General features: G+C 41.8%; 1 protein-coding gene across 8 annotated transcripts in view; it reads right to left on the bottom strand.

The window, feature by feature from the left end:
- Positions 1–24,531, bottom strand: part of Btk (tyrosine-protein kinase Btk29A) — a 485,585-nt gene that overhangs the window by 184,247 nt on the left and 276,807 nt on the right. The window contains exon 1 of one of the 8 annotated variants that reach the window (XM_067143508.2): positions 1,666–1,802. The exons of the other annotated variants lie outside the window; for them this stretch is intronic. Coding sequence (XP_066999609.1) covers positions 1,666–1,717 — 52 coding nt within the window. The 5' untranslated portion in view covers positions 1,718–1,802. Of the gene's footprint in view, positions 1–1,665; positions 1,803–24,531 lie in introns of those variants that run through there. 8 annotated transcript variants of the gene reach the window in all.

Raw genomic sequence — 24,531 nt, 5'->3', positions numbered from 1 at the left:
CCATACCTCGGTCACTTTCTCATCATCAAAGCCAAGGATGTGACTGAGACAGGCCAACGAAAGTAACAAATTGTATCTGGCCCATGCCGGAAGACAGCGTGCACTGTAGACGCTTGGCTCGCCAGAAAGGGGACACTGTCGGTGAAGCAACACATTTTGTAACTTGAAACTGCTACTTTAACTGCTTGTGTGATGGCCAATGAGGGCTTTAAATAACAGTAGCGTATTGCCTGAAGAGTTGCCCTATATACGATTATTTCAGTTGAGAATGCACACCTAGAAATGCGATTATTTCTTTATATTTTGGGTGATGTGTGGCTACAGCAGTTTAAATGACACTTGAGTTTAATTTCACAATGTCTTCAAATTCCTGGAGCTCTACATATTGCCACATGTTTCTGCGTACTCACCATTCCTGTTGTCAATGGGAAAAAATCGCTATCCCTAGACGAGGGATGGTGAACCTATGACATAAGTTACACGTGCCACTAGTTGAGGGAGGCACACCACACAACATATTTTAATGTTTTTAACATGTAATAAAAAGGTAGAAAATCTAGTATTTCTAACATTACGCTTTTACTGAAAAGTGTGTTCCAATTTATTCTATGGGCTTATTTAATTTTCACAAATTGCGTTGGGTTAAAGCAAAATTTAAATGATTTAAAACTGTTATGTTTGTGGTATTTCTTTCTTAATCCGTTTACCCTCCAGGTTTGGTTTTTTCCTCGCACTCAGCGAGGGATCCAACCTCTACTGCCTCAAGAGCATTGTCGTGGAGCGTGAGCCTTAGAGTCGGATAATACAACTGGGGAGGACGACTAGTACCTCGCTCAGGCGGCCACGCCTGCTATGCTGAACAGGGGTCTTGTAGGATAGGAAGATTGGACGGGATAGACAATGAAGAGAGAAGGAAGCGGCCGTGGACTTTAGGCACCATCCCCGCATTTGTCTGGATGAGAAGCGGGAAACTACGGAAAAGCACTTCCGAGGATGGCAGAGGTGGGAATCAAACCTCCACCCCTCTACTCAGCTGACCGCTCGAAGCCTAGTGGATCCCACTGCAGCCCTCGTACCACTTTTCAAATTTCGCAGCAGAGCTGGTGGTGTCAGCTAATCACACTAACCACTACAGCACAGAGGCGTACTTTGTGGCTTTTTACAAAATAAAACACTTCATTATATTCATTTGTGCAGTCAAACCTCTAAACTGGAAGTCAATGGAAGAATTTCATCCAACGTTTTAAGGAAAACAATCGATGGCATATCTAGGCAAGAGAAAATAAAAAAACATGTCTTCGACACATTAGTTGCAAAATGTTTGTCATCCCTGCCCTAGACCAACTTTCGATTGTAAATGGTCTTCGGATAATAACACAACCTGTCAACACATGGCGTATTACCACAACCTGTACATAGGATTATAACATAACCTGTAAATACATCATAAAACCAACTTCCTATACCGGTTAATAGTAGGAGCAAGGGTGCACTTGTTATAGGCGAGGGGTGAAACATACGGGCACACAAAAACACATCACATTTTCTCTAAAGAATGACTTTTCAAAATCACAGAATAGAAAGGTATCGACGATCGGTACACCCCGGCAATGAACCACTCGCTACAATGGAACGTGTTTCAGCTACGGAGGTAGGTCACTTTACCTGTTAGGGTGTGAAAGTTCCAGAAAGGCCAACGATATCCGAAAATTCTCATAGCTCGCCGTCACTACACTCAGTGGCAATCACAAAACACATCACTTGTAACACGGACTACTTACTGACAACATACAAGCCTTCTGACGGCGTGCACGACACTGGTCAGCGACCTCATGCTAGCTCCACTCCGGCAGGCTGGCTGTGACGTCACCAACAGGTATATCACCTTGGAAGTAGGCGGCAGACAAGTGCAAGGAGCAGGAAACAGAGTCGGGCTGCAGCGGAGACAAAAATAAACTCTCTACAAGAGACGTGAAGATGTAACTTCTTCCGTAGCTCCTCCATGTCCCGGGTTCCATGACGACCACGATGCAAAACAGGCGACGTGCCACACAAAGCTCAATATTGGTGACAACACGATTCAGCCCGAATTAAATTCTTCAATTTGCTTTACGTTGCACCGATAGAGATAGGTCCTATGGCGACGATGGGATAAGAAAGGGCTAGGAATGGGAAAGCAGCAGACGTGGTCTTAAGGTACAGCCCCAACACGTGCCTGGTGTCAAAATAGGAAACCATCTTCAGGCCTGCCCGCAGCGGGGTTCGAACCCACTATTTTCCGAATGAAAGCTCACAACTACGCGACCTAACCGCACGGCCAGCTCGCTCGGTAAATTCTGCTGTATCTCATCTTACAATAATATAAATAAAAGTAATTGTCCACCTCTACAGGAAATTCCACGATGTATTTACTACACAGGCTCACCCATCGTAATTCGGAACTTCAACGATATCCCTTTTCTTAATGCTCTCTTCTTTTCTTACGTCTCTCATCATCCTTTTAAAATGTTAAAATCGTCTCAACTGATCTCTTAATAGTTTAATTATCTTCTATTTCTTTATCAAATGCCTTCATGTAAGTCTTCTCACACACGATTTATTGCGGCCAGTATTCAGTATTCGGGAGATAATGAGTTTTAACCCCACTGTTGGCAGCCCTGAAGATGGTTTTCCGTAGTTTCCCATTTTCACACCAGGCAAATGCTGGTGCTGTACCTTAATTAAGGCCACGGCTGCTTCCTTCCCACTCCTAGCCTTTTCCTGTCCCATCGTTGCCGTAAGACCTACCTGTGTCAGTGGGACGTAAAGCAACTTAAGAAAAACACGATTTCCCGAAATTTCCCTTAGAACGCTTGTACAGAATATTCAATAATAATAATAATAATAATAATAATAATAATAATAATAATAATAATAAATAATGGTGAAACCGGAATGTCCTTACGCAATTGAGTGTCTAGTTTTGAACTGTAGTTTATATAAACTTGAAGTACTAGAAAGGAGAATCATGAGAAAAATCCAATGAAAACAACAACAAAAAATGGAAATTAAGAGCTACTAATCAAATATACCAGAATATAGGAAATGTCACAGAAAGAATAAGAAAAAAAGGAGATTGCTATTCTTTGGGCATGTCTATGGATGATAACAGATTGACAAAACAAGATACTTACGAACCTCTGGGGGAAAAGTGAACAACAAGCTGGATTCAAGAGGTTGAGAAAGATTTAGAAAGAAATAAAATAAGAGAAAAGGAAAGAAGAGAGCTTTAAAACTAAGGTTTTCGTAATGGAAGGATTCCACGGAAGAATGAAAGGAATATCCGGTCCAAAGTGGTCTGAAGAGAGAAGAATAAAGCATAGTGCAATGATGATGGAATACTGGAAAGAACGGAAGATGAAACAACAAAGAAGGAGATTGAAAAAGTGACACCTGGTCCGTAGCAGGCCTCATTGTAAAGAAGAAGAAGAAGAAGAAGAAGAAGAAGAAGAAGAATGGTTTTACGTCCTGGTAACTACTTTTACGCTTTTCAGAGACGGCGAGGCACCGGAAGTTTGTCCCGCAGGAGTTCTTTAATGTGTCAGTAAATCTATCGACACGAGGCTAACGTATTTGAACACCTTTAAATACCACCGGACTGGGCCAGGATCGAATCCGCCAACTTGAGCTCAGAAGGCTAGCGCCCTACCGCCTGAGCTATCCAGCACGGCGTATTTCGTAAAATGAGCATTTGTCCCCGCAACTGAAACATGCAGCAAAGTAAACATTCTGCTTTAGGTCAAATTATGACGAATAAAAAGGCATTTGTTAGTGCCTATTTTGACCCTTAGCGCATATTTTGCGATAAGAGCATTTGTGTAAACTTAACACAATCTTCTTCTTTCTCGATTTTGGCCATTTTAGGACCAAGTTAAATAACCCACTGCATTCATTTCGGTTTGTTTCCTGCTTCCAATAGTTGGTTATTTCACCGTGTTTTTTGCTCCTCTCTTCTTCTTTTCTTTCTCCTGGAAACCCTTGACCTTTTGTATGAATTTCCTAAAAGTTGTTCAGTCCTGTATTATCCGCTGTTATTCCCATCTCTGCTATATCTCTATTTATCTTTGCATCCACTCATTGCCATTCTTACTCTTGTAATCATAATTAAAAGTTTGTTTTGTGAGTGTGGCATTATGCATTCTCATTATGTGACCAAGGAACTTAAACTCTCCTCTTTCTGATCGTATCAGACATTGTTTCAGTTTCTTTATTTTTGCAGAGGTCTGCATTCTTCCGTTTCTTAGAATTTTTCTCTACTTCTTTCCTATTCCTCCCGTTTTCTTGGAGAACACACACTCTCTAGCAAACGCACATTCTGGTTTATTTATTGTGTTGTAGTGCCCATTTTTAGTTTTAATGGAGAAACTCATCTCATTATACTGTAGGTATCCTTTTCTGCCCTATCGATTATTCCATAATCTGTTTATTAACACTGTAGGTGAGTTTCAAATGTTAGTCAGAAATTTGGCCTTTTCAAAAGACACCTGAAGTCGAACATTCCTCGCAACTTCTTTCAAAAATTTTACCTGGACAAGTGATGTTTGTACAGGGTCTCTCATATCAACTAAGACCGTCGAAGCGCCGTTTTTACTCTCCGCATAGTTCTTGAGCTTGCAAGCAGCCTGCATGTGTTCGACCTGGCAAGCATCAGTCGCCAGTGTCAATCTGAGCTGTTAACATGGTGAGACAGTTATCACTGCAATGCCGTATTTTCGTATGTAAAAGTTCTGGTTTCAGCTTAAAGTTCGTGTGAACAGTCATAACTCTCATTATAGGAGTGCAGAAAATCCTAATTCTTACAGGAAAAAGAAAAAATAGCGTGGGTGGTTTCAACAAGTTTCAGCCCCTGCTCAAACAGCTGAAATTCCCTTCTTACAATTTCGGAAGTGTTCGCAGACAGAGTGATCAGTGATGGTATATTTCCCCCTCGTTCTCCAGATCTAACAGTGCGTGATTTTTTACTTGTCGGATAAACTGAAAGAAAGAAAGAAAGAAAGAAAGAAAGAAAGAAAGAAAGAAAGAAAGAAAGAAAGAAAGAAAGAGTGTATCGAACAAATTCTGACACACTGGAGAAACTGAAAGAAAAGATTACGAATGAAATCAGGAGCTTTACAGTGGCAGGACTCACTTTCATCGACCAGAATGTGATTACCAGATACAATGCCTGTATAACGCAGGAAGTACGACGACATTTCCAGCATCTCTTTTAATATTTCATATAAGATTGTATAGACGCTTAAAGCAGGGCGGCCACGCGCGATGTAAGTTCGGCTGAGGCAGCTGCCGTAGCGCAGAGTATAAACACCGTGCGTTCGGTCTCAGTTTATATGACAGACCTTGCATATATTCTGAGTAGTGATGGGTAGTTCGCGAACGAACTAGTTCTCGGGAACTACTTCACTCCCACGAACTGTGAAGTGTTTACTCATCTCTCGAGAACTACTTCGCGAACTGTAGGACTTCACGAGTGTGAAGGATTGGGAAAGAACTTGTTCGCGGACGAACTACTTCAGCGTTTGCAGAGTGCTCTGGTGGGAAAATTACACATTTTGAAGTAGTTCGTGAAGTAGTTCTTTCTTGGGAGCGAGAGTGTTGGAGTCTGGCGTTTAGCGCCACCGGCGAGGAAAAGGTTGACCAACGCTCAGATGTTATAAATTTATGTTTCAGTCAGGGGATGAAATCACCACCAAGAAAAGGGTTCTCCTGTGATAGCAAATCCACGTTTAAAACATCTCATTTTCAAGTCGACAATATTTAACAGAAAGTTTGATTATCTTTGAAGAGAAACAGATTTTTCCTACACTTACATTTCTGAGGGTTTGAGGGCGGGGGGGGGGGGGGGAGAGTTTGAACTGACATTACCGGTAATAGGAACGTTCACCTCTATAGCATTTATGAATGTTACAGAGAAGTGCACCTGCGTGCTACCTGTTGTCCGCTTTGTGTACTTCCTCGTTCTGGAAAGCTCGCGAAGCGATGAAGCCTTGTATGAAAGGAATGAGAAAGAACTTGTTCGCGAACTACTTCAGCGGTTGCAGACTGCTCTGGCGGGAAAATTACACATTTTGAACTAGTTCGCGAAGTAGTTCGTGAAGTAGTTCTTGGTTGGGAGCGAGAGTGAATGAACTAGTTCCCAGAGGTGAACTGCTTCTTCCCATTACTAATTCTGAGAAAGGATTGCAATATCGTCAGCGACGGCCAAACAATTGATACCTATCCCTTTAAATTTCGACCCTAGCGTTACCTCATGGTGAATTATTTACCGTTTTGTTTCGTTATACCTCACTGGTCACCAGAGAGTACAGTCCACACACATCCCGAGGGGATGACAGGATATTCTCTCGATCCAGAAATATCCTGACTAAAACGAGGCATACATTTATCACAGAAAACTTTGAAAAGTACACAACAGTCAACTGTATGTAGCTGGATAGTAAATTGTTTCAGTAGTTTCAGTAGAATGTCTTTCCACTACCATATATTTGAGATCAATAAAAAATGGCACTTCCAAATAAAGTAGAACCTCCTATTTAATTACTGTCACGGACAAAATTGAAGTGTTAAATAGTTACAATGAAGGCCGGCCTTTTGGCTGGATGGACAGCGTCAAGGCTTTCCATTCAGAGGGTCTCGCGCTCGATTCTGTAGCTGAGTTGTCCCAACATACTCCCCTTCATATACACACGACACAGCACACTGGCCATTACCACAAAAATGCTGGATACATTCCCCCATATAGGTTTATCGTCAGGAAGGGCATCCGGTCGTACAACAGGGTTAAGTCAACATATGCAACAAACACATTTTGCACCCAAATACCCCACCAAGGTTGAGGAAAAAGGGAAGAAGAAAATACAAGTTTATACAGACCTCGAAATTTCAGTGCACCGACATAGATAGGTCTTATGGCGACGATGGGATATGAAAGGCTTAGGAGTGGAAAGGAAGCGGCCATAGCCTTAATTAAGCTACAGCCGCAGCACTTGCCTGGTGTGAAAATGGGAAACCACGGGAAACCCTCTTCAGGGCTGCCGACAGTGGGGCTCGGATGCAAGCTCACATATTCGCACCCTAACCGCATGTCTAAACTTTTTAGGCTGCCTAAAGAGGATTTTTTTAAATGTCTAAATCTCCTCGGCTTAACTATGACACAGGTACTTAAGCCATTATAGATAAGTAATGTACTTTGTACTGTATTCCTTTGGCTTTATTTTGGGATATCATTGTTCCACAGGAGTTACAAGGTCTGTGACGGAGATACCCGTTATCTCTTCCAGTTAATTCCCATATTTAATACTAAATTCTCCTTTGTTTCACTCTCAAAGTACTTGAAGATCTTCACATTATATTTATCTCTAATGTTTATTGCACCTGTCTCTTCTCCCTCTTTCTACAGGAGTTCTTTTACGTGCCAGAAAATCTACCGACACGAGGCTGACGTATTTGAGCACCTTCAAATACCGCCGGACTGAGCCACAATGGAACCACCAACTTGAGGTCAGAAGGCCAGTGCTGTACCGCCTGAGCTACTCAGCCCGCTCCGAGAGAGGTCAGACAGGAAAGATGAAAGTGAGGAGCCAGACACTCCTGCGTGTTTCTGTGGCGTTTAATACCGTTGTATGTAAATGAAGATGTACGGGTGGACAAAATAAAACTGCCCCGGGAAATATAGGGTCGATGCATAAGTTCGTGCGGTATTCGTTTGGGTTGGCAACAATGCGGCGTGAACGGATTGCTTATCGTTATTCCGTTGTTTTAACTGAGTTTGGAGTTTGTGTGTTGTGAGACACAGGTTTTCTGGATTGTGAACGTATTATTTGTGTATATTTCAGACTAAGGGAGATGGAATGTCAAGTTGAGAAAAGTGAGCATTTTCGACACATTTTTCTACTCGAGTTTAACTGAGGATCCCGTGCAGTAGGAGCTGCGGGAACGATTTGTGAAGTGTACGGGAATGAAGCAATTGCTGAAAGAACAGCAAAAAAATGGTTTTCCCGCTTTCGAGCGGGACGGTTTAACTTGACTTATGATCCACGTTCTGGAAGACCTTCAGATTTTGACGAAAATCGCTTGAATGAGTTGCTTCATGAGAATCCTCGTCAAACAACCCCGAAATGGCGCAAGTTTTTGAATGTGATCAGTCAACTATTGTACGCCATTTGCATTCGATGGGTAAGGTACAGAAATTGGGTAGATGGTTACCTCATGTGCTAAGTGACAGTAACAAAAAACAACAAGTAAACATCTGTTCGTCATTGCTTGCCCGGCACCGGTTGGCTTGTGATAGGCACGAAGCATTCCTTTCGAACATTGTCACCGGTGACGAGAAATGTTGCCTGAAGAAGAGGAAAGAGTGGCTCAACCCATTACAAAAAACCCTCCCCGTGCCAAGGATAGTGCCCATCCACAGAAAATTATGTTGTGTGTTTGGTGGTACAAAGATGGCATTCTTCACCAAGAACTTCTTCCGAAAAAAGTAACGATTACCTCTGCTATGTATAGTGACCAGCTAAGACTTGCCGTTGCTATTGACAACAAAAGATAACGACAACAACCAGTCTTATTGCTCCATGATAACGCTCGTCCACATTGCAGCGCAATTGACCAAAGGTGTGATTACTGAACTTGGCTGGGAACCTCTTCCTCATCCTCCATATTGCCCTGACCTTGCCCCCTCAGATTTCCATTTTTACTCTCTCTTTCTAACCACATTCAGGGGCATTGTTTCCTGACGAAGCTTCTCTTGACCAATGGCTCACAGATTTCTTCCAGTCAAAACCAAAACAGTTCTAAAGGCGAGGCATTCAACTGCTACCTGAACGTTGGCAGGAGGTCATAGAGAGTGGAGGTGAATACATCACTGAGTGATTGTGACTGAGAGTTACAGTGCGTGACAGTGACATGAAATAAAATATAAGAACCGCACGAACTTATGCATCGACCCAATATTTATGAGAGTAACACGGATTTGTCCCTTCTTAATGAACACAGTGCCGATTACAGGAAATCTCCCGCATGCTCTGTCTCGAGTACGTCGCTGTGCAATTACGTGCGGCTGAGCGAGAGGAGTGGACGTGTTTAGTGGATCCTCAGTTTTAATGCTGAAAAATATTATTAGCAAACAAAGTAGGGGTCTCCATAGTACGAAAAACGTAAAATTAAGCAATTTCATCAACTGTGCCGAAAGTTGAAGGGCTAGAGGGCCCGGAAAGGCTTGGATAGCTCTATCAAACAAAACAAAAAAGAAAACATATTTCGAACATCACTTCCGGCCTAAATGCAGTTCGGGAAAACAGCCTAAAATCGCTTGTTTCTTTACTTGTTTTCTTTCTTATTCAAATCCTAGCCAAATTAACTTATTTACATAATTCTTTCTGTAATGTGTTCCTTGGTTCAATACCCTCAGGGGTTTTTATTTTATTTTTGAAAAATGTTCACGCCGAATGTAGTTATAAGGACTTAGGAGAAACTCTGCATTGACTCACAATAGCGCTCTTAGTGGTGCTTAAGTGAAACAATGCACTGACTCGCATTAGCGCTCGTAGTGGTAGAAAAAGGCAAACTGATAATCTAATCGACCGGATGACAATGATTAAGAAAAGGATTGTATTTTTTAGGAATAAATACAGAATGTATTCTTATTTTTTTTTTACCTAAAATTCGTAGTTCATATCCCTAGGATGTTTTCAATATTGAGTTTCTTGCCGGAAGGGCTAGAACTGTGGATATATCATTTCTTCAGAAGAGGCCTGGTCTAGCCTATTAGGGTCTGTGAACTCAAGAGAACACGCGCCATTATGCATCACAAAGTCCCCATCAGTACGTCCAAAAGCCGTTGCATAATCTCAAGACTGGCGTGCGGTGCGCAATCTCTGGTATCCGCATCGTAACACGATTCTTTCCCCAAATTGTTAATGCTAACCGGTATGTCTAGACACGGCTTAATCCATTACGTGGCTCAACTCACAAAAGATGAACGCCTGTATGGTCATTTTCAGCAAGACAGAGCAACAGCACACACCGCCTTGACGATCTTGTCACGAGTGCATGAGGTGTTCGGTGAGGAGAGGACAATCAGCAGAGGCAGTGCAATGAACTGGCTGCCTCGATCACCTGATCTCTCTCCCTGTTGAAGGGTCAGATTTACTCCAATAACCCTCACACACTGAAAGCTACAGCAGAACATCGAACACGCCTATGCTGCTGTCCCTCGGGCAGAGCTGCTACGTGTGTCTCACAGTTTGATAAACCGAACAAGCTGCAGTGGCCATACCAGGATCTTATCTGGTGTTCATTAACACTGTAAATGTTTTCCGGGCTAATTTTATTTTGCCCACCCTGTATACGAAGTTAAAATCCCCTGATCGGGAATCGAACGTGTGTTCCTCTGAAGCGACAGCCACTACGCTGACCACTCAGCCAAGGAGCCGGAATGAAGATAAGTATTTATCATATCTGTAAATTGACAATACTGTTATAGAATATTTATCACCACATAAGAAGAAGACGTAGTGACGTAAGTAAGCAAAAGCAGGTGTTAGGGGCAGGAATACAAATCAGTAACTTATTTCTTCATTACAGGCAGAAAACGTAAAAGGAAAAGATTGCAAAGTAAATGCTCATCTTCCTACTCACACGGCTCATGACACATACTGTGTGTACACTGGATAAAACGACACAAGTTGGCTCTTCTGAATCAATAGCCGATTGTTTACTGATTAGTCAGCCGGCGAGTGCAAACATTACACGGTAAACTGTGGTAGCGGCACAGGTATAAGAACGTCACAGCTGGTTTACAGGTGGAATAACACAGATATGCTTTATGGAAGTTGTTTTTTCGCTACAAAACAAGTTTTCTATTGACGTCAAGGAGAAGATGCTCAACTGCTGTCTACCGTATACTGCATATTTAACCTATATATTTAAAATAAGAGTTTTGTCTGTACATGGCTCAGAATTAAAAAAGAATGGTATTTCTGTATTGGCCGTGTCCAAAATAAAAAGGAAATTCATTTTTTAATTTTCCGTAATTTCTGTCTGTCTGTCTGTCTGTCTGTAAGCGCCACGAGAAAACTGCAGAAGATAATTTAATGAAAATTGGTATGTAAAGTCGGGGAGTAAGTCGCTACAATCTAGGCCATAAATAATTTTATTCACGCTGAGTGAAATGGTAGTTTAGGGGAAAGCCTAAAATTTAATTCTCAAATATTTGTTATTAGCGGTGCTATCGATAGTACACAGTTATATAGTTTTAAATTTCCGATCATTTATGTCTTATACATTTTACCGTACCGGCTACGATAACAGAGATATTCATGAATATGAATTTTGTTGCTAAGTTCGTATCAGCGCCGAGTCACGACAAAATGGTAAACAGAATTTAATGAAAATCGGCGTGTAAAGCCGGTAATAAGGAACTACTGTCTACGCTATAAATAATTTTATAAGATGCCCTAATATCACAGAGTCGGAAGAAAACTAAATGTGAAGGCCTACAATACAGAAATCTCATAAAATTGATCAATATTAACATTATATTGACCATTGTTTTTTGTGATATGCTTTGTATCTTCTGCTGCCACTCATCTCCGTTAAATGGAATTACTGCTGCGTACCGAGTATAACAGCCTGCCTGAATACTTGCGGGAAGTAGATGGGGAGTTAGATCTCTCTCTGTTCTTTAGCATGCCATTCCTCTGGTTCATGAATTTTCTGATACTACTGGTAGGTATCACAAGGGTACATCATTCCAGCTATTCTATTCCTACTCTGAGGCACTGATTGAAATTTTAACGGAATGAAATGAAATGAAATGAAATGGTGTATGGCTTTTAGTGCCGGGAGCGTCCAAGGACATGTTCGGCTCACCAGGTGCAGGTCTTTTGATTTGACTCCCGTAGGCGACCTGCGCTTCACGATGAGAAGGAAATGATGATGAAGACGACACATACACCCAGCCCCCGTGTCAGCGAAATTAACCAATGATGGTTACAATTCCCGACCCTGCCTGGAATCGAACCCGGGACCCCTATGACCAAAGGCAAGCACGCTAACAATTTAACCATGGAGCCGGACATTTAACGGAATAACGGCAGAGGAGTGTTCGCAGCTGTCTGCGGCCTGGTCATTCCAGCACTGGAACAGTGAACTGTTAGATAGGCACCGCAATACTGTTCGTTAAACCGGGCTCGATAGCTGCAGTCGCTTAAGTGCGGCCAGTATCGGGAGATAGTGGGTTCGAGCCCCACTGTCGGCAGCCCTGAAGATGGATTTCCGTGGTTTCCCATTTTCACACCAGGCAAATGCTGGGGCTGTACCTTAATTAAGGCCACGGCCGCTTCCTTCCAACTCCTAGGCCTTTCCTATCCCATCGTCGCCATAAGACCTATCTGTGTCGGTGCGACGTAAAGCAAATAGCAGTAGTAGTACTGTTCGTTAAAAGTGAGAAAATGTGCGGTTTTTCATTTGATCGAGTAGTTTATATGATAACATTGCTTTTAATCCCTGCATTCCTAATGACGTCATTGTAATGACCTATGATAACTTCAGTTGGGAAAACCACAAAGACAGTGTTTCTGAGCATTCCGTAGCGGAGCACGGGTACATCAGCTAGTTTGACATAACACTGTCTTACAGCTGGGGAATCATTCGAAAATGTGTGTAACGAAATAGTGTCATGTGTCAAAAGTGTCACGGGATGTTACCTAGCAACAGTACCTTGAAAGGTGCACTGACCACAGATCTGTATACAGGGGGGTCTGAAACAAAGTGTACCGGGTTATATGAGCGTTAGAGGTTTGATCATACTGATAAATAATTTGAGAAAAAAAAAAATCGATATCTCACGCCGTTGTTTCACCAGGCGTTGAATTTAGCCAATCAGATCGCTTCGCGGGTGAATTCAAATGGGCTCTGCGAGTCGGCGTTGCTAAATATGCACGTAGCTTGAGAGTACCCATCGAAAGAAAAAACGTCACCAAGGGAGGGATCGGAAGACGGATTTCCGAGCTGACAGGATCGCGCCATAGCTACATGCCACCGGCTGAACCCACGGTGTGTTTTCGTTTGATGCTGATTTCCCGGCAGTGACACTCAAGCCGGTCTTAAGTCGCATGCATAATTCGCAACACCGTCTCGCGTAGCTCTTTTTGAACTCGCCCGCGAAGCGATCTCATTCGTTAAATCCAGTACCTAATAAAATGACAATGGCGCGAGATATCGTATTACGTTTTTAAAAAGTATTTATCAGTATGACCAACCCTTTAACGAGCATAAACTCAGTTCATGTTACTTCCGACCATCCTTTAGAGGTGTACAGACCGTGCATCTGTATGTCACGGCCATCAATCAATACTTCACATCACAGTCAGCTCACGTCGCGTCAAATGTTTTATTGAAAGATATATTTATTATCGATTATTTTTCCCATAGGGAATTAATATGTCTTATGGCCGGAGGTGATCCGAAAAATTTGTGTAACGTAATGCGACAAAATGTGTGATGAATGTGTAACCATAGCAACCGAGCAGGTAGTGATGTAAGGTATGGACAGATGGTTAGACAATGTTACCTAGGAACCGTGCAGGCTATGTCTTATGTCTGGTTGCCATCTGAAATTAGCAGCCGTTGATAGATGGCCATGATCGGGAGACATATTTATGATCATCTGATTCTGGCAAAGGGAAAAGTGGTTTCTTTTTAAGAGAGAGAGAGAGAGAGAGAGAGAGACTATGTATCAATGAAATTGTATTAACAGTTAAAAAACATACTAACGTGAATGGCATTGTTGAATGTCATCATACTTAACTGTAAAAAAATGTACTGCTACAGAATGCTTTTACGGCGTGAAAAGTAAACCCAGACAACAAGAAAAACTTCGAAGAACTGTACTTTGTTTCAATGAAATTTTATTAACAGTTACCGAAAATATTAATGGTACCGTTAAAAATATTCTTTACATACAGTAAACTCCTGGAATATGAGATTTAAAAAAAAAGACCAGCGTTCGGACTTGGAAGGCCATGAGGCCAATATTTACACAGCGAGAGCATACATCTACAATTCTTCATAATTGGAACAGATTCGTAAAGTGATATTCAGTTCTGATTTAAAGCATATAATTGTGGAGTTGGTTATGATATGAGGATGAGAAGAGTACAGATGGTCCTGGCGAGAAGGGTACTTCTCGCACGCAAGCAGGATGTGGTTCAGGTGGGCAATTTCTCCAGAGTTTTCTGAGGAGTGACGGGTTTCTAAGATCCAGATCTTGTGGAGGTGGCTTTGATAGAACCCATTAACAGAACACAATCTATATTAAGGATGATAGGTGCATTAGTGATAACCTGAAATTCCTGAAGCAGACCTCCTTTGGGACGGTGGCCTGAATTCTAGCGCGGTGCAAATAAGGGACTGACTTGTGCAGGAAAAAAAAAAGAGATCCTTTTACACTGAGATACTGATAGATTTCTTGTTAATATTGTTTTGTTACCGTGGAAACAACTGAGACTTAAACTTAACCACAACCGTCGGGAAACGTATCTAAAGTATGTTGTATGCAAGTAAGTTTTTCATTTAAATGTTTCGTTGTTAATTACAATTTGTAAATTTAAAAAAATGTTTTCGGCATATTTTCCTAAGGTGAAGATAACGTAAAGTATATAACTCATTACTAAACGGGTGCAATTTTTGTAGGTGTTTAATTTAAAATAGGTACTCACCTAAGGCCTGCGCATGTAACTTCCCATTCATAAAACAAATCCTTGGTGCCTTGTTATACAGGGTGAAGCGAAATTCGCGCACTCGGGCGTCGCAGCGCGACTCCTCACATGCCAGCAATAAAAAAATGTATCTCACAAAAATTCGTCCTGTGAGTATATCCGGCAGAAAAAGGACGTTGAAGAGTGGCAATCTGGCAACACTGTAACCACATGTAGGGTAACTACCTCTGTCAGCACGTATTAGTCGTGCTGTACAGTTGCTGCAGTGGATAGAGTTTTGGGTTAGCGTGCAAGAGGTCGACGGGTCGATCCTGGGTTGAGACATATGTTTTTTATTTCGTAAATGTAGTCCAGGTGGTATGGTATCTGGCATCTTAATCGTCAACAGCGACTGCAGCGTTTCCTCTAGAACCATTTGCACTTACATACTACGATCCCAGAAATAGACGAACAATCGTTTTCATTGGTCAGCTTTGAAAGAAGCCCTTTCCACGTCGTGGGCGTGAATTTACGGGTACTCTCGGTGGTTATTCCTGGCTTTCTAGACCGGGGCCGCCATCTCACCGTCAGATAGCTACTCAATTTTAATCACGTAGGCTGAGTGGACCTCGAACCAGCCCTCAAATACAGATAAAAATCCCTGACGTGACCTGCAATCGAACCCGGGGCCTCCGGGTAAGAGGCAGGCACGCTACCTCTACACCGTGGGGCCGGCAAATTTAAGATATAGGAAAACTGCAATTTAAGTCAATTTTATTATTTTTCAGATCAAATGTGAAAAAAACCAACATCAACATAGAAATACTTCAATACAGAAAGCTGTATCAACGCAGCCTGCATAAACTGGAGCATCCAACATTCAAAGAATTGCCTGCAGTCATCGAACTTATCGTTAAGTTTAAAAAGACATTTTATAGCACTAAGCACCAAGTTAGATTCAACCAATGTTTCAATCTACTCTGTGAATGAGAAATGGGTACACTACTGTTCAAATTTTAAGGATTTTATATCACTGCCCTGACAGTTGCCCAGTGCCTGCGGTCATCCAGTCCCTAGATGAAGAGGATGCTGTCTGCATAAGAGAAGCTATGAAAGTCTTGTCCTGCCCATCGGTTCCATCCGACTTGGCATTCCTGAAGGTAACCTTCAACAAGCTGCCGGGAGTAATCACCGAGATGGAGAAGAGTGGCATGCCCCTGGTGGAGTCATTTAGGACTCTGGAAGTCATGGGAAGTTTTGACCGAACCTCTGGGAAGGTAACCACTGTCACCGAAAAGTTCGATAGAGTCCTGCAGCGGAATCCAGGATGAAAAGCGATGGTAAAATTAGCCAGGGTCCTATGAGGGTAGAAGAAACAATGGAACTACGACCAGATGGGCTTCATTGAAGTTTTGTCCGATCACTTCATGTGATGTTGAGATATCTTTCTCTCATTACAAAAAAACATTCTGCATGACAGGAGAACAAGATTGTTACTGGGAAACATTGGAAAATTGCTTGTTGTAAATTCCTTTTGTAGTGATTGTGTTATTAAATTATAAGTAATTTTTATGCCTATTTTCTTGCCTATTTTACACGTTAGTGCCTAATTACATGCCTATTTTGGCTATTTTAAGAGCCTATATGCCTGTTATTTGTAACTCTTTTTAGTGCCTATAATTCTCATCTCTAGTCATTTTCTATATCAATTTCCTAGCATGTGATTTATTATATGATGACATATTTTGGTATATGACTTTAATTTTCCCAATGAGCATGCAGGGTGTTCAAATACGACAGTCTCGTGTCGGTAGATTTACTGGCACGTAAAATGAATTCCTGCGGGACAAAATTCCGGCACCTCTGCGCCTGCGGAAACCGTAAATGTAGTTAGTGGGTCGTAAAGCCAATAACATCATCATCATCATCATCATCATCATCATCATCATCAACATGCAGGATTTGTCCAATAACTGTCAGTTTGAATTCGGGAGACAGTGGATTCGAACCCCACTATCGGCAGCTAAGAAGATGGTTTTCCGCGGTTTCCCCATTATACCACCAGGTAAATTTCTCAATTTACCTTAATTTAGGTCAAAGTTACTTCCTTCGCTGTCCTATCCCCTCACCATCATAAGACCTAACTCTGTCGGTGTGAAGTAAACAAATTTTTAAAAAATGTTTTATTTGCTACTGGTTTAACGTATCACTAACACATCGAAGGCTTTTCGGTGACGTAAGGATGGGAAAGGGATAGGATTGGGAAGGTAGCAGCTGTGGCCTTATCTGAGGTACAGCCCCAACATTTGCCTGGTGTGAAAGTGGGAAGACACGGAAAACCATCTTCAGGGCTACCGACGGTGGAATTCGAACCCGCCATCTCCAAAATGCAAGATCATAGCTACGCAACGCTAACCGCACGGCCAACTGGCTCACCGGCCCGAAGACTGTTCTGACATCAAAACGCGAACACATAATGAACATAACATTTAAAATTATTGATCAATGAACACTGATTACTTGTTTCGCTTTGGGGGCTATACCATAATCAGCAAACGGAAAAGGGCAGGCAACGAGGCACTGAACAACATACAACTACGCTAGATGCAATTTTTTTGCAATTTGTTCTACGTCGCACCGACAGAGGTGTTATGGCGACGATGGATAGGAAAGGGCTAGAAGTGGGAAGGAAGCAGCCGTGGCCTTAACTAGGGTACAACCCCAGCATATGCCTGGTGCGAAAATGGGAAACTACGGAAAACCATCTTCAGGGATGCCGACATTGGGGTTCGAACCCACTATCTCCCGAATACTGGATACTGGCCGCACTTAAGTGACTGCAGCTATCGATCTCGGTACTACGCTAGATGAGGCAAGCATCTTAATTCACATATCCCCGCACAAGTACTTACGTGACACTGCACACATGATCATTTTACAATTATCTGTATCTCTTTGAGTTTTGTGACAATTCACCGGATCTGCTCTTATTTACCTTTCTTCATTAACCTTCATTGCATGCTCAGACTATTCAAAATAACAAACTGCAGAGCGTGCCTTTTCACGATGACTTCTGAAAACTGGCAGATACAGAGAGAATGTCTAATGCCAGGTCACACATCAAAAAGAGGATTACTGCCTTTTGTGAACTGCGCTTCTCTATTCAGAGAGAAGGAAAGTAATCCAGCATTCGAGGAGCTCTTAATGGTGAAGGACAGAGCAGAGAGGCCTCATTATACGCGCACAGCGAGAGTGAAAGAGAATTTCGTCTTCTAACATTCTGGACCTCCCTCATGCTACTTCTTGGCTCCTTCGTTTATTTATTGGTTTAGAAACGTCTTTCCATGTCAATTTGACGCTTAATACAGGCTTAAGGCGACACTTCGGAGATACCTAATGCATGGATTTTCACGAAACTTTGTAGGACTGTCACCTACATAAAAATTGAGATATCCCGAACATTTATTTCACACACAATTAAAAGTTTTTCCAAATATATTTTCTGAAATTTTAAATTCCATTTTTTCATGAAATTTAATTAACATGTTAATGTAAATTCGTAATCAAGTAGATAACAGTTCTTTTAAAAGCACTTCGTATCGATTTTTATATAATTTATATAAGGAGCTATATGGTACTAAAGTTTGTGTAATTTTTAAGTTCTAAAGTTTCGGACTTAAAAATCCCTACTACCTGAAAATGATCTGCAATCAAATTTCCATACGCAGCTTTTCTAATATAGCTATGATACATATACCATACAAATTTTGTTACATTGGCAGAATATTATGAGAGAAAATGGGATTTAAATGTAAAATGACAACTGGCAAACAAAGCATTATTACATTGATACATTGTTTGAATTCAGCGGAGTAACTTCGTGGCAAGAAAAAAAAAACCCTCAATCCTTTTAATTTCAGTCAAAAAAACAGTTCACCAAAATGAGCAAAACATCGATTTTTTATCTCCGGAGTGTCACCTTAAGGGGTCCACGACGTCTTGAAACAGCACTTTATAATAATGTTATTGGTTTTTAGTCCCAAGAGCAGTACTTGATTACAAAGTGTACGTTTGCTAGGAAAGTACTAGGAATTAGGGGACTGAAATATTACAAGTTACAGATCGAGGACCGAGCTATAATTCAAGAGAGATATTTTTACACAGAGTCTATTGATAAGGTGCCGGCCCCGTGGCGTAGGGGTAGCATGCCTGCCTCTTACCCGGAGGCCCCGGGTTCGATTCCCGGCCAGGTCAGGGATTTTTACGTGGACCTGAGGGCTGGTTCGAAGTCCACTCAGCCTACGTGATTAGAATTGAGGAGCTATCTGACGGTGAGATAGCGGCCCCGGTCTAGAAAGCCAAGAATAACGACCGAGGAGATTCGTCGTGCTGACCACACGGCACCTCGTAATCTGCAGGCCTTCGGGCTGAGCAGCGTCGCTTGGTAGGCCAAGGCCCTTCAAGGGCTGTAGTGCCCTGGGGTTTGGTTTTTATTGATAAGGTAAATGAATTAATTATTCCTGACAAAAGAAAGAACTTAATTAATCATCATACACTGAAGGCTAAGCCTTGTCGCTGCAACCATTCTCCTCTCAGTCCTGCCGTTCTTTTCACTTCCTTGTAGTTTTTACATGCCACCAAGTGTTTCATATCCTCGAGGTATGTCTTCCTTGGTCATTCTATTTCTTTCTGTCTTTCCTTCCTTCCAATATTTTTCCTTCAAAGACGTTTCCTAGGGAGTCATTATGTCTCAGGATATGACCTACAAGTTTTACCTCCCTTTTTTCCATATCCTTTATCAGTCACCATCGTTAATTGATTTCCTTTAGAACATCTCGATACGTCTTTTTTTTTAAGGCCACCATGTCCTCGTCATTTCTTTCCAAATCTACATTTCAGTTGCTTCCAATGAATCTCTCTCCTTCTTTCCAATAGTCCAGTTCCTACAACCGTAAATTAGTACACTCCAAACTAAGGATTTTACAAAAGCCTTTCTTGTTTTTAAACTTATATGGGTATTTGTTAAAATACGTCTATTATTTTGAAAGGCCTGTTTAGCAAGAGCTATTCTTCTCTTGATTTCGTTAGAGCATCTGTTGTCTTCAGTGATAATGGTTCCTAAGTAACAGAAATGTTGCTCTTGTTCTATTTTGGAATTTCCTATTCTTGTCTGTTAGGTCATCAGCCCAGAGGCTGGTTGGATCCTCAAATAGCACCACCAAAGGTTATGCGGTTATAAGGAAACCGCAAAAACCAATGGCAGCACCAAAATGAGGCGTACTAGGCAAGACGAGGAGTGAGGTAGTTTGCCATTGCTTTCCTCACTGGGTCAGAAAGTGCTATTGCAGCACGACTGACCCTATGAGCAACACGTTTCATAACACTCAGATGCACTAGTCGTGCTCTTAATGTCATTACTCAGTACCATCCATACCCCAGCAGCTTCCATATTGTCACAGCCATGGATGAGAGTGGGACTTCGGTGGAAGCTACACTTTACTCTGGTCTGTACCAATAGATGGATACAAAAGTACTGTATCCATCATGAAATGGCAGCAGGCAAATCCTATTCTTACGTTAGTATTAACTTTCCTGCCATCTTCGGTCACAACTAAAATTTTGATTTTCTCACTATTGATGTTAAGTTTGTATTGTTTCAATGTATCAGACAGAACAGTCAACATTCTACAATACGTAATTCCTTGTCAGAGTCTGCTACTATGGAAATGTCATCAGCAAATCTAGTACTGTGGATTATTTTCCCATTTATCTTTATTCCTTTCCTTTAAAACACATATTGCTTCTTCAATAAACATATTGAAAAGGTATGGTGAGAGTGGACAAGCCTGGCTCACTCCTTTATTAATTCTTGCCATTCTTGTATATCCATTCACCACTACATTTGTACACTAGTTCTTGTAAACATTTTCCAGACGAGCCTCCTATCTTTCCAGTCAATTCCTACTTTCTTTATACATTTAAACAATTAATTAAACGTAAATTAATTAAATTAATAAAGTTTTAAGGTATAATTCTGTTACCATATTTTTTTTCTTTTCAGAGAAATTATAAATATATTTATTCACAATTAAATTTCGGTAGACTGAAGAAGCTAACAGTTATAAATTAAGTCGAAGCTGAAAAGAGATGTGGTCACAAAAACATCAATCGTTTAACATATAGATAAAATCTACACTACTTGCGATGTTCCATGAGAAAACGCGCGAAATTCGATGATGGTTCGAGCACGTTTTGTGAACAGAAGCAAGTAGGATTGAAAAAATATCAGCTACATGCTGGAAGCTGTAGGGAAGAGACCCCAGAGAAGACCTAAATAACGCTACACAGCCATATTATGTACACCCCGGTATGGTCTAAGACTGAAGGAAGTGGAGGTGCCGGAGCCTCATAGGACACCCTACCGCTTGGCAGGTAAAAAATGAAATGGCGTATGGCTTTTAGTGCCGGGAGTGTCCGAAGACAAGTTAGGCTCGCCAGATGCAGGTCTTTCGATGTGACTCCCGTAGGCGACCTGCGCGTCGTGATGAGGATGAAATGATGATGAAGACGACACGTATACCCAGCCCCTGTGCCAGCGAAATTAACCAATTAAGGTTAAAATACCCGATCCTGCCGGGAATCGAACCCGGGACCCCTGTGACCAAAGGCCAGCACGCTAACCATTTAGCCATGGAGCCGGACACTTGGCAGGTCAAACAATGACACGATCTTCACCACTGGATTTATGCAGCTAGCAATGCAAGGTTGTCTGGTGGGTTGCCTACGCAGCATTATCACGGCGTTCTTGCTTCCAGCAGTCCAAATATAGGCAGTGAATAAAAATCTAGGGGTAGCGTGCCTGCCTCTTACCCGGAGGCCCCGGGTTCGATTCCCGGCCAGGTCAGGGATTTTTACCTGGACCTGAGGGCTGGTTCGAGGTCCACTCAGCCTACGTGATTAGAATTGAGGAGCTATCTGACGGTGAGATGGCGGCCCCGGTCTAGAAAGCCAAGAATAACGGCCGAGAGGATTCGTCGTGCTGACCACACGACACCTCGTAATCTGCAGGCCTTCGGGCTGAGCAGCGGTCGCTTGGTAGGCCAAGGCCCTTCAAGGGCTGTGGTGCCATGGGGTTTATAAAAATCTATACGTTGGAGTCCAATGAGCTTCATAAGCTTTTTTTAAAGACACCCAGGAATTTGTACTCTTATCATCAGTTCATCAATAACATTTTCTTTAAGTAAGAACACTTAAGTGAAATTCTTCTTGATTAGCACGGTGCACTCATAGTTTGGCAATGACTTCTTTCAGTATTAATGTACAGTATATTCTTCTCGACCAACACTCCTGGCCAGAGAGTAAGCGTAACCTACTAGGTGGCCCGCTTCTCCTCTTCAGGGATGGGAATGATAGCTGTAATGCATATGACCAACAGCTGTCACACACACACTCTCTCTCTCTCCTTCCGAAGTCTTTCTCTACAACATCTTGCCATTTCGTTTCGGGGCTTCGTTTCATTCTCAATTAGGCTTATCCTGGAACACAGGAAGATACTTATCACGTGAACTTTATTCACTGCGCAATTCCTCATTCATTCACATACGCCACTCACAGTTATATCTTGAACTAGTTTAAGATATTTCTCTCCCATGTTCTGAGAATGTCTTCAGTATTTCTAGTAATTTTCCATATTTCTGTATTTTTTTCTACTATAGGTCCACTTATCGTCTTGTATAACTGGATTGTAAATGCTGAGATACCTGCATTTCGTCTTCAAAATATTCAACAGTGTAGAATCTATTTCCAGCTTTAATTTCTTCTTATAGCACGTTTTTGTAAATTACACTAGACCCCTAATATATAAAGAGTACGAGCGAGGACAGTTGAGGAGCTGTCTCTCTGGGCTTTCGAGAGAACATTTTTTCACTGCCAGGCTGAGTGGCTCAGAGACGGTTGAGGCACTGGCCTTCTGACCCCAACTTGGATGTTCGATCCTGGCTTAGTCCGGGGGAAACTGAAGGCGCTTAAATACGTCAGCCTCGTGTCGGCAGATTTACTGGCACGTAAGAAAACTGCTGCAGAAGTAAATTCCGGCACCTCGACGTCTCCGGCAATTATTATTATTATTATTATTATTATTATTATTATTATTATTATTATTATTTTACAAGTTGCTTTACGTCGCAACGAAACAGATAGGTCTTTTGGCGACAATGGGAGAGGAAGGAGCTAGGAGTGGGAAGGAAGCGGCCGTGGCTTTAATTAAGGCACAGTTCCAGCATTTGCCTGGTGTGAAAATGGGAGAGCACGGAAAACCATCCCCGGGGCTGCCGACTGTGAGGTTCGAACCCACTATCTCCCAAATGCAAACTCACAGTCAACTCGCTCCGTTCGTTCGAACGTTGCAGGATACAACTGTGACCTCGAATGAAATAAAAGACACGTTACGAAGTCAATTCAATTCAAGTGGTCAATAATAATGGCGCGTGGCCTCCTATTGGCCTATAGGCTACTTGCGCGCCTGTGAGGATGGCGCCCTACCTGAGATGTATTCTAAATTGTGAAAATTTATAATTCAAATTTGCAATACTGTAATTGTCTTTATTGAAAAGACTACATTAGACTATATTCGTGATACATGTTTCGTCCCCTTATGGGATATCTTCAGTCACACATACAAACGTTGAAATTAAGGCGAAGACACGTTAAAATAAGTAAATGAACAGTCTTTAAATCTTGTGACGCGGCGTGTTGGCGTCTTGTCAACCTTGAATCTTAAAATGGTGCAGCATGAACATATGAACCATGAAGTCCAGTTAAAACACAGATTAAAATGTTGTTATATGCATAGAATTGCCCAATTATAAAACAACATGAGTGGCTATGCGAATAAAATGAAATGCATATTGTGCATGAAATTGTGTGATGATAATGCCACATTAAAATAGCTTCAGTGATTAAATGAACTTGTGTTGATGACGCCAGTTGAACTTGATTGTGTGTTGACAATATGGGCCTAAAATGGAGTGAACTAAAGAAAAAACAATTGAAATGTAAAATGAGTGCCCATCTTGTCACTCACCTCCTTGCCCGACCTGCGTCGACCACCCCACCTCAAGTGTTAAAGTTAAGTGAGTGACGTCCTCGAAGGTCGTTGAGGAATGACTACGAGGGGAGGTTGAGGGGAGTTTGATGTAAGGGGAGAGGTGTAAGGTAAAGCATTACTCAGGCACTTTCGTGTAAATAATTTAATGATTATCTCCTCAAAATGTATATTGATTTCCTTCGACATTTCATTCAGATTATAAATCGGGTTGCATTTTTGATCAATATTTATAAAAATGTTTTCCAAAGTATTCAATAGATTTCCTTTCTTACTTAATTGGAGAATTTGAAGGTCTTGTTTTATGACCGTAAATGTATGATTGGTATCGACCATATGAGAACCGACTGCCGAGAATCTGCCATATTTTGATGTACTGACATGTTCCTTATACCTTAGGTTCAAATTGCGGCCTAACGCTGAAGACGGCACAAACACCCAGCGCCCGTGGCACAGGAATTAACTAATGAAAGTTAATCTCCAATCCCACTTGTCTGTCTACATCTATCATACCATCCCACTTCTCTCCCTCCCACCCCCTCCTATTTGAAGCACACCGCCGGGCAGCAAACAATGCGAGCTCATCAATTTGAATCTGGGGGCGGAAGCAACTAAGTAACCCCACTTTCTCAAAGAGAAAGCTTTTCTCCGCCATCGTTTCTTTACATAATACGAAGAGCAGCCCTGAATTTT

Source organism: Anabrus simplex, chromosome 3 (genome assembly GCF_040414725.1).
Source record: "Anabrus simplex isolate iqAnaSimp1 chromosome 3, ASM4041472v1, whole genome shotgun sequence".
Classification (NCBI taxonomy): Eukaryota; Metazoa; Arthropoda; class Insecta; order Orthoptera; family Tettigoniidae; genus Anabrus; species Anabrus simplex.
Note: the sequence above shows the minus strand (reverse complement) of the source record. Positions and strands in the feature narration are given on the sequence as shown.